General features: G+C 42.5%; 1 protein-coding gene across 19 annotated transcripts in view; it reads left to right on the top strand.

Moving 5' to 3' along the window:
* Positions 1-442: 442 nt before the first annotated feature.
* The window catches only part of REPS1 (RALBP1 associated Eps domain containing 1), a 70,824-nt gene continuing 60,089 nt past the window's right edge, over positions 443-11,177 (top strand). For 8 of the 19 annotated variants that reach the window (XM_075145967.1, XM_075145958.1, XM_075145968.1 and 5 more), the window contains exon 1: positions 446-818. In XM_075145967.1, coding sequence (XP_075002068.1) covers positions 666-818 — 153 coding nt within the window. In that variant the 5' untranslated portion in view covers positions 446-665. Of the gene's footprint in view, positions 819-11,177 lie in introns of all 19 variants that reach the window. The other 11 variants (XM_075145963.1, XM_075145962.1, XM_075145970.1 and 8 more) reach the window with 3 other exon arrangements.

The raw sequence follows: 11,177 nt of genomic DNA, 5'->3' as shown, positions 1-11,177 counted from the left end.
GGTCCCTGAGGAGAGCTCCCAGCGCGGAGCCGCCGCGGCCCTCCCCAGGCCTCCGCCCCGCACCCCTAGAGGGCGCTGCCGCGCACGGCCGCGCCGCACGGCCTTGTCCCGGGGAGGGGGCGGGGCGCCCGGGCTGCCACCACTCCCCCTCACCCCCCCTCCCGGGGGCGCCGCCGATGGCGTCGGCACGGCGACGCGGGGAGGGGGCGGGCCCGCAGGCGGCGGGGAACGCTGTTGGTCCTTTTCCCCACTAACCCCGCCCCCCCGGGCCTGGCGCTTCCGCCGCCGCTCGCGCGGAGGGTGCCGGCTCCCCGCGGCGCGGAGGGGGCGGCGGCCCGCGGCGCTGGGCGCTCTTCCCCGCCTCCCTCTCCGGGGCGCGCGCTCGCCGGGCGGTCGGCGCAGGCGCGGGGGAAGGCGCGCAGGCGCGCCGCCGTGCGGGCGGGTGGGCGGTTGGTGGGGGGAAGGTGCGAGCAGCCGCTCGCGCGCGGCGGTTGGCTGGGGCGCGCGGCGGCCGGCGGCGGCGTTCCCTCCCTCCCCCCCCACCCCGCGACGGGCCGGGCGGCGCGAGGCAGCCCCGCGCGCTCTCCGCTGCCCCCCAGCCGGCCGGGCCGCCGCCGTTGGATGCGGGGCGGCGGCAGCAGCGCCGCGCGGAGCCGGGGAGTAAGATGGAGGGCCTGACGCTGAGCGAGGCGGAGCAGCGCTACTACTGCGACCTCTTCTCCTACTGCGACACCGAGAGCACCAAGAAGGTGGCGTCCAACGGGCGGGTCCTGGAGCTCTTCCGCGCCGCGCAGCTGCCCAACGACGTGGTCATGCAGGTAGCCGATGCGGGCCCCCGGGGGGCGGCGGGGCTGGGCACCGCCCCGCCGTTACAGCCTGCGGGGAGGCAGCCCCGTCCGGTGCTGCCGCCCCTCCCCTCCTCGGGCTCGGCCCTCGCTCCCTTGCCCGCCCGGCAGTCCTTTGGCGGGGGTCGTCCCGCCGGGGGTGGTGGGCCAGGGCGGGGAGGCCGGAGCGGGACCCGGCAGGAGGCTCGGGAGCTATTGTCCGGCCCAGGAGCCGGCCACCTGAGCCCGGGCAGGAGGGGACGGCTGAGCCTCTCCGGCAGAGAGGGAAGGGTGGGGGGTGCAGCGAGTCGCTGCGCTGAGCATGCCTGTAGCAGGCCCCCGCTTCTGTACTTGTGGGGCCTCTGACTGCAAGGCTGGGAAGGGGCTGTTGATAATCTCCGCTGGCCATGTCCAGCAACTGGTAGGAAAGTGTCGTCTTTGCTTCGTGTCGGCAGAGGCCGTCCAAAGCACGGGAACCCCAAAGCATTTTGGGGATGTGAGGGAGATTCTTCCCACAGTCTGCTGATGAAGAGCAGCACAGAAGGAAATCTGGGTTTGTATTGTTGGGTGCTGCTGACGCTAATCCACTTCACTTAAGCTGTGATGTCTTTTTTGGACATCAGTTCCCGGCAGGTATTAACTTAGCTGCAGTCATCAAAACATTTCTACCAAAGAAAAATGCAGTGCTAAGAATGACACGGGCCCATACTTGCAATATGTATGTGCACAGTTTTAGCACTTATTTCCTTGGCCAGGTTATGTCTAAAAGGTGTAGCAGTATTACAGAGCTACCGACATAGAAAAGGGAAAGTCTGCTCTGATGCACCTTATCTAATTATTTGACGAAAGTATTCTCAGTGAACCATTCTTATGAACAGCTATTTGTAATAATTTGCTGCTTCTGCAGTTCCCTCTGTCATTGTTCAGTGCTTTAAAGTTTGTGTAGTGTTTTGAGCTGCTCTTGGTAAAACTGTCTAAAAAGCCATGCTGCCTTTCATGCAGTTTCACCCTCAGCCTAGTGACATAAGCAGCCCTTTTAACAAAGCATTAAAGTTACTGTAGCCGGAAATACAGTACACAAATTTCAGCATTCTGCAATATAGTACCAGATTTCAGGAGAATACTTACACTTAACTGGGGTTACTCTTGATGTGTTTTGGGCTCCTAAGAGCAACTTGGTTAGTTAAAATGAGTTTAAGATGCAAAAAAGTGGAAAAGAGCTGAATAAGAAATGCTTCTTACTGGTAAAACCAGTAATCTTTTATTTGATGACTTGCTAGACTGGACTTAATGGTAAGAGAGTCTGCATGCTCAGTATTATGAGTGAGATTTCTCAGGGGCCACCCACTGCTTCTTTTTGTATGTGGCCAACCAATTTCAGAAGAATCATCCCAGGAAAGTGAATGTTTACATGTTTGTTGTATTTAAAATCTATTTTCCACAAAACTTGTCTGGATCACTGTAAAGAGATTTTGTTAGAGATTTTGTTTTATGCAAGGATTTAGTGCAAGAACTTGGAAAGACTTGGAATTTTGAATACAAGTGGCCACAGATTATATCCTTATCTGTTGCAGAGGAGGTAAAATATTTTCTTGTAAAGTAGATCACATCTGAAAAAGAGAAACTACTCGGGCATCATTCCATGGGTTCTAAATAAACTAACTCAAGAGGCAGACCTGGCTTATCAGTGTAGTGATCTCAAGAAAAACCTTGCAGTTAAAATGGCAAACAAGATATTAGATTGCATGAGGAATGAGACTGTAAATAACACAAAGAAAGTCAAAATGCCCTTAGCAGTTTGACCCATTATGAATATCTTGTGCAATCACTATTGGTCACCTGTAAAGTACCTTGTACTTGTGAGAGAGAGAATCTGGTTGTCTAGTGATTTTATGTTCTCCTTGAAGTAGGGCTGTACCTCAGGTGCATGGATACATTGGATGAAGGTTCTTCCAAGGGAAATTGCATTTGGTGCTTCGGAAGCTGTAACTATGTGACTAAAACCTCAAGATGATATAGCTTAAGAAATAAGGAGACCCTGTGAAGGAGATGGAATTTTCTTTTGACCACATGGTGCTGTGTTCTTACCTGTTCATTTGAAGCACCTGATGCTTGTGGGGAAAGGAACTTGATTCAGTTACCCAATTCTTATATAATCCTGGAATGGAAGTGTAGTACTAGTCACATGAATGCTAAGTACCTTTGTAGGTGTGCAAAACTTAGTACAAAATTACTGCTCTCAAACTCACAGGGACCAAGTAGTCTGGAGGAACCACCTCAAAGTTTTTCCTCTTCAGTGGTACAGGTCTGTAGATACCTTTGAATAATTCGGAATTGATTCTCTTGGAAGTGAAAATGTGTGACAGTTGGATTTTTAGACCCATAACTTGTTTTGCTTGCAAATCTGTTGTTTAAAGGCTGGATACACATGCAACCTTTCCTGCAAAGAGTTATGTTTATGTGACATTTCTGTCTTGCAACAGGAAAAGTTAATACAGGTGGCTAATTGTTCCTAATCATTCTCATTTCTGCCTCTAAGGGACACTATCAGCTGCCTATTAAATGGGAATAAATGAACATATAGAAGACTGAAACAGTTATGGTTGCTGTATACAAATCATATGCTCACAAAGCAACAAAACCCTGGAAAAGAAAAGCTGTATGTCCACTTAATACACATCTACAAAAGGACAGCCTTATTACCAGGACAAAAATACCACAAGCTGTGTAACAACCTTAACTGCACATGTGGGAACGCCAGCTTTTATTAACCCATATTTCTGTCTTTTTGTGCACATTCTTGAAATTAGCATTAAGGTAGAAGATTTGCATAAAACAGTGAATAAAAGTACATGTGTTGGGATAACAAGTCCAACTACTTCACAACAGTTACATGAGTCTTTAAATTGCTCTCAGGGTGTGGTTTCACATTGCAGCTAAACCAATCTAATGGTGAGTTGCCACTAAAGGAGATGGTTCAGTCTTCCCCTTTCCCCCAGCCATGTGCTCCTGCTGCTGCTTCTCCTTGCAAAGATGCTAGTGCTTGTCCGATGCTGTTGTACGCTGGCATCAGGGACTATGCAGGCGGAAAATTAATCACAATTTTTTGTTGATTTTAACTCTGTATCAGCTAACAGTGGGGTTGAATGAATGTCAGTGCTGACACAAGGAAGGAGGCAGGAAAACCATTTGCTGATGGAGGGGAAGAGAACTTTCCTCTTTCTAGAGCAATTGGGTATTTCAGTGAGACCTAGCATGGGTTTCATGGTAGCTTAAACCACTAGAAGCTGGAGGTGCCTTATGCTGGCACTGACATTCATTTGAACAGACAGCTTGTTCAGCCAAAAGTTAGGGGGTTTTGTCAAGTTATTTTTCACTTGACTCAGCTGCCTTGAGCTTATGGCTCAGTTGCATGTGCATCCATGTTTGTATTAGCAAGTAGTATGACACAACACAGGTGATGCTGAGGAGCTGCCATCCACTCTGTATATGTATTTCAGAAGCTTTCCTTTGATCGAGTTCTGGCCTGCTCCGGTAGACTGAATGTTAGCTGGGATTCATTAGGTGCACTCCTAGAGTATATCTTCTAGGTTAGCTTCATACAAAAGAAATCTAGTTGCCTATTCTGGAGTGGCTGCACAGTATGAACCAGAGCAATGAGGGTGGTCAGGAAATTGGTTTCAAAAGCACATTTCACATCTGACCGAAAATGCTAATGTAGGTATGCTGTTAAAGTCAGTTCTTGGTGCATCTGTACTGGTGGTGAAGTTGCTTGTAAAAGCTACAGTCAGCCAAAAAATGTATCGTGGAGTTCATTACTTGTGCATGGGATTAATATAATAGCTGTCCCGTTTGTTCAATTTGTAGAATTCTTAAAGTGATTTAATCACAGAAAGTTTTATGAACTTGCACTTTTTTCTTTGATTATGAATCATAGAAACTTCACAAGACGAAGTAAATCAGTTGTGATTTGCTCATCTGAAATTAATGAGTCAAGGCATCTTGCTTTAGAATACTTTACTATAAAACAACAAATACGCAAGTATTTGCATGTACTTTCTCTAAGACAAATGAATTGTCATCTTCAGTGTTGGCAATGTACAGCAACGTTACCTGACTTCTAATTTAGTGTTAGAGAGTCTTTGAAATGACAGATAAATCGTACAGTTATGCCCAGTTTCTTCAATTACAATATGCTTGCATTAGCCCATGAAAAAATTAGCGTAAAGCATATTTTTGGCTCTTGTTAGCCAATTTCAAGCTTTTTTTTTTAATTTCTAAGGAGCCTTTACAGACAGATTAGTTTTGATTGTTCTTGTGTCATTGATGGAAAAAATTAGTCTCTGATTGTCTACCTCAACTCTCTTGTCAGAGGTTGCTGTCTTTGCATCAAAAGTTGTAAGAAAGTGCATACCTGTGATGCAGCTGCTTCACTGTAAAGTCCAGACTCATTCATCAGCTACGATTTCTGCACTGTGCAGAAAAACAGCTAAGGTGTAGGCATGTGCTGCCTTCTGTTGTTCTTGGGGTGACAGCTTTTGGCAAACATAGGGAATGGAGAACATGGAATGGTAGTTTCCTCAGATGCCAGAGCTCATCTGTGGCATGCGGTGCAATTATAATTGGAATTATAATCCATCGGCAGAACATGGCAAAACAGAATTGCAGGTTCTTGATTTAAAATGTTGGCCTCTTTGCTGGAGAATGGATGTAGAGAGAAAGGGATATAAGAAAAAAAACTTGTTCATAGTGATTTTATTGTTGCAGTTAGTGTTTCAGTGCATTTTCCTACACAAAGACTACCTGTTTATCAAATCAGTAGAATTTAATAAATGCCAACTGCAAATGGAAGCGGAGCCAGGGCATGCTTAGGGTTACCTGTGTGGTGGAGACATGCAGAAGACTCAACCTTGTTCTGGTTAATTTGCTGAATTTATTATCTTTTCAGAACTGGTGGGGTAAGAAGTTAGAATTCCTTATACACTGCAAATCCCATGCCTTCCTTTCAGCGATTTGGATTTGGAGTATATTGAAAAGACACAGCACTTTCAGATCTTTAAAAAAATGTACACTGTGTAAAAAGCTTTCCTGTTCTAATACTGATCATTACCTAATCTGCAAACAAGCCCAAAGTTTAAAGAGAAATCACTTAATTGAATCCAACCCATACATTTTGGGTTTATACTTTTTATTTTAAAGCTTACAGCTTTTCTACATGATGTTTTAAAATAAAATTAATTCGGATTCCTTCTGAGGCAATATTCATAACAGGTCATTATTAAGGCATTCTTCCAGTGTAGAATGATTAAGGCATTCTTCCAGTGTAGAAATGTATAACTATAACATTTTTCTTACTCATTCTTAGTATTTTGTTAGCCTGAGCACCATAAAGTTGATGAGTCTATAGCTTTTTAGAATTATAATCATATGTCATTTTTATGTAACATTTATATATAATATTTATATCTTTAAAGGAAGTTTATACATACATTATGCTGTATCTCAGTTCTTGCTTAGGAAATAAGAATTGTTAGTAATCTGTTGTAAATATAAACAGTGCCTGGATCTGCAGTTAAGAATATCCAATTTGTGAATTAAGTATTTTTTTCCCCTCAAATGTTATCGTAATAGAATATTTTTTTTTCCTCTCAGCTGAGCAGTAGGTTAGTTTTGTTTCTCTGTAATGATGAGATATATAAGCAGTGTACTTTCTGTTAGTGCCAGAAATGGCTTTTAGTCTGCTTTGTAGCCTGTGAACTGTGCTTCGAGTTTTCTGCGGAATTCTGGTAAAAATGTTTACTTTAATGATGTTACCTTCACCGAGACTATAGCAGGCTGCAAATTGTTTTCTTTTTGCAGTTAATTAGTTTGAGTAGTCTCATATCTCAGCAGCATTTAGTCAGAGAATAATCATTGTTTTTGAAATGAAAGGCAGGAAGTTAATGGCAAAACTTTAGGAGTGTAGATTAGGTCTATTAGACTTAATTTGTTTTCGTCTGATTTCTCAGTGTAATTGAATAGCATTCATACTGTATAGTCACTTATATAGTAAATAATTCCTTCATAATTCTGTATGCCAGTACAGCACTCAGCTAATTTCAAGTATCACAGCTCAGCTTTGTTTGAAAACAGTGTTGTGGTTTTTTTTTCTTTTTAAATGTGCTGTCAGATGACAGCAGGGATGATTAATATCCATTCTGACATGACTGGATAGAATTCTAAAATTATTCAGAAATATCAGGGCCTTTGGCAAATGTAGCTATCTTAGAGTCAAGTTAGCTGTACAAAATTATGTATTGTAAACTTGATCTTTTTCCTGTAAAGATGATTCTTTTGTATTAGAAGTTGTGAGCACTTCACCCACTGTCTGAAAAATTGCAGGCATGCCTTCATCTTAGTCTAATCTTAATAAATATTACTGCAGATACTGTGAAATTATAGGACTTTGTTGGCAGTCTCTATGACTTTTCAACTATATTTGCTAGCTTTCCAAATACTAGTCCTTACAGACAAGTTGCACACCTATTAGGTCATAAATATTTGCCGTTTAGATTAGTCCTTCTTGCAGAATTCCTAGACTTCGAATTGCAGTTCTGCTTAAATGAGTCTGAAGTCAGAAGTGAGTGTGGGAGCAATACATTGACTATTGGATTTTTCTCACTGGAGTTCCAGTAATGATTAGTGTAAGAATATATTTCCCACTTGTTCTTTTTCCTTTACCATTTCTTTAGACGATAGGGATGTTATTAAGCCAGCAGTGTCATTCTTTCTAAAGTAAGTTACTGAGCTGGTGACCATGTTTGTGACTTGCTTGTTTTTCCAGCTGGGATTGGTGTCTAAAGACTTAAATTATGCCCTGCACTTCTTATGCAAAAAGTACATTATAACTTAGGCATGCCTGTCTGTGTATAGGAACTCTGTTTTGATAGGTTAAAGGACTTGGGAAGGATGACAGTCTGACCTGAATTTCTGGAATGATTGACTTCTGGCATCTAAAATGCTCCTGAAGTGTGGTAACAGAGCAATTAGTAGACTCGGTTTCAAATACATCTTTCCACTTCAGTAACCCCAGAAAAGGGTGACCAGGGCTGAGCTGTGTAAAATTTAGCATTAGGTGCTAACTTACTCCTGCTTCAGACTATTAGTTGTGAATTTTGTAGAAAAGTCTGTTCTTACTGCAATAGTGTATACAACTTGTTTTTTTTCTGAATTAAAATGTCTTAAATCAGTTAAGACCTAGCGTAGCAGCTCTATTCTGAGTCTCAAATGTAGCTCTGCAAACGTGCAGTTTTTAGAATTTTAACTGAGGTTTGTTTAAACTTTGATAGACACATGGTTAAGACTTGTAAAGGCCTTACTGGAAGAAGGAGAGCAGTGCAAAGCTAAGTAACTAATTAACACTGTTCAGATTGATGCTCATAGGAAAACAGATTGAGATGGGAAAGCAGCGTAAGATAATGGACACAGTAGCTTCAGGTAGACTTGTATGGAAGTGCTGAGGAATAACAAGACCAGATCTGAGCAGTCCTATTTGGCCAGGCCACAGCACGACCACTAATTCTGGGATCAGAGAATGCCTTAATCTTCATTTTACATTAGCAAAAAGCCAGAAGCTTGTGTTCATTTTTTGAGGCTTTCCTGTCTTAGGTTTGTTCTGGCTTAGTGATGAAAGGTGATGTGTGGAGAAAATATTAAAATCAAAAAAGTAAGAAAATAATTACTAGCAAGGAAAATCAATCACTGAAATGCTTCAATTATAAAGGAGGTCTGAAAGGAATCAAAATGTCTATATAAATGCTGCTCTTTTCAGCATTTAGTACTTGAGTAGACATTTGCAGGAAAAATATTCAACTTAATGCTGCATGGCAGGAGCATCCACTATTAGAACATCCATGTGGCCTCCCTTGCACTATTTGTTATTGGAGTAATAATTTAAAATACTAAATATATTATTGCTGTAAAATATCTCTGCCTGCTGAAGCTAGATGCTTTCTTGGTGCTTATATGGATACTTACGCTACTACTATTTGTTCCAGAAAATACAATCACTTGAGTGTTACAGAATTATCCTGGAGTCTCAAATCGTCACAGACTGACTCAGGCATTGAGAGTTCTTGTTAAAGTGTGTTTCTTCATCTCCTATTGCTTGAAGTCTTTGTGGCACCACCAGGAGAAAGGAGGCACCCTTGTTTTGAGGGCAGTTCTTAGCAGTCTGATACATGAATATTTCTTTCCCTTCTAAGGAAGGTTTCTTTGGGCAAGGCAAAAAAGTTGGAGTTGCAAGTGCTCTTGATGTGACATTGTTCAGTTGCCTCATTTCAACCTTTTCTGCTCCTCTTAAATGCAAAGCACACAACTTTCTTGAGGCTGCAGCCTTACAAGAAGTTTAGAGTCAAATGAACAAACTATTGCTACCAGCCACATGTTCCCATGTGTCTTGTAGCTGCTGAGGTGTTCAGTGGTTGTAGAGTAGACGGATTCAGTTTAATAAAAGAGCAGATAACTAACACAGCAACTTTTTGCTGGCTTAATGAGTGGAGTAATCATAGTGTATGATCAGATAGATGAGCAACAGCTAGTGCTCAGGAACCATGCAGCTGAGAGCAGAGGAGGGAGGAGCTATTTAGGTTAAGCAGTAATCTAAAATTGCATAGGAAGAGGAGACAGGTATGTGGAATATCTCCTTTTAAAAGAACCTGTCTTTTTGCATCAAGAATTAAAAATGGTTCTTGTAGGTCCCCAGGCTGTCTTTTGCTGCTTCAGTTTTTTTTTTTAATTTCCAGTTCTTCTTGCTGCTGCTTTACCATTACTCTTCGTAAAGTACCTTTCTCATGAGTGCCTACTCTGCCAAAAGAACAGCAGTAGAGAGAATCTGAATGCAAGCAAGGAGCAACTGTGCCTTGAGGTCTTCCTTTTTACTTTACTTTTTACTTGGGAGGATAGTAGTTGCTTTCTAAGTGAGTGTTCATCTGGCTGTCTGGATTTTCCTTTGTTGGTGCTGTTGAACATCTCAGAAAGGAATATGCTTATTTATTCTGTCCTCTTTTTGAGGGTATTTGGCAGTAACTTGTTTATGACTTATAGTTGAATAGGACAGGCTATGGCTCTAGATCTTTGGAGAAATGACTCCTCTAAATCATCATCTTGAGCTTTTTTGTAGTTGCATGTAGGGTGCATCTGCCTCATCTTTGCGGGTTGATTGATGGTGGTTACCAGGTACTGTCAAATCAAGAAGGGAACCACTGACCTCTAGAGAGCTATGGAGCTCTGCATAAGAGGCTCTGCACGTAAGATTCATGTGTATGGCTTGTAACAGCTTTTGCAGGAGCTGTTAGCAAGACCACAAACTTTGATTGCAAATGGAAAAAGTCAAAGCTACTGCATTAGGAAGCATCTTTGAGGCTAATCCACCATGAATATACGTGCTACCAGGAACAACAGGAGATGCTGCAGACCACTTTTGGAATGGGTTGAAGTCAGGAATGACCTAAAATAAAACTGCTTCAAAAAGTACTACAGCAGGTGAAAATTCTGTGGGGTTTTTTGTGTGTGTGTGTGGTGTTCAACATATTCACTTGTTAAGAGATGTATTTATTATGTGCATCTGTCATAAATCAGAGTTTTAAATTTTCAGTGCTTTTTGTCTGCTGCATTTCTATTAACAGAGTGAAAGCATGACTCCAAATCTGCCAACCCTTACTTAGGGAGTGGGCATCCTTGTAAAACAGATCCCATTCCTCTGAGGCTTAAAATACTGGGTCATTTTTTGACCAGCTTCTTTATTAACTTAATTAACTTCTTTATTTCTGATGTGATTAATTCTGAAATTTCATTTGATTGAAACATATGTATGTTTGAACCTGAAATGACCTGTGGAATGGGAAAGTTTAGTTCTAAGTATCTATAGAGAATTAATTGTCAGAGCTGATGAGTAGTTTTTTCTTCCTGTTGGTGTTCTAGCAGTCTGCTTCCACTGTGGATACATGCAGTGTGAAAATCAAGGGCAGAGAAGTATTAGAGGCTCAGACGGTAGGAGACTCTAACAGTTCATTGTCGGAGAGCGCGTGTCGTCTTGGAAGTCGTCCCGTACTATTGGTTTTATTTCTTTAAAGGCCTGTGTTCCGAAGCCAGGTTTGTGGCATTGACTGAGATCCATCTTAAATGGAACAGTCAGACTTAAAAGGAAGACCTTACTATTCGTTATGCAACAAAGTACAACAATGTCCCAAATATACCCTGTGCCTGGGAATTCCTCCTATCAACTAAGTGTATTTACTACTATGCTGCTTAAATACCTAATAAGATAAATGTATGTATTAGAGGTAATATTATACTTGCTGTTCAGCACATGAA

This window comes from Calonectris borealis, chromosome 3 (genome assembly GCF_964195595.1).
Source record: "Calonectris borealis chromosome 3, bCalBor7.hap1.2, whole genome shotgun sequence".
NCBI lineage: Eukaryota > Metazoa > Chordata > Aves > Procellariiformes > Procellariidae > Calonectris > Calonectris borealis.
The sequence above is the reverse complement of the archived record's forward strand: the minus strand, read 5'-3'. Positions and strand labels throughout refer to the sequence as shown.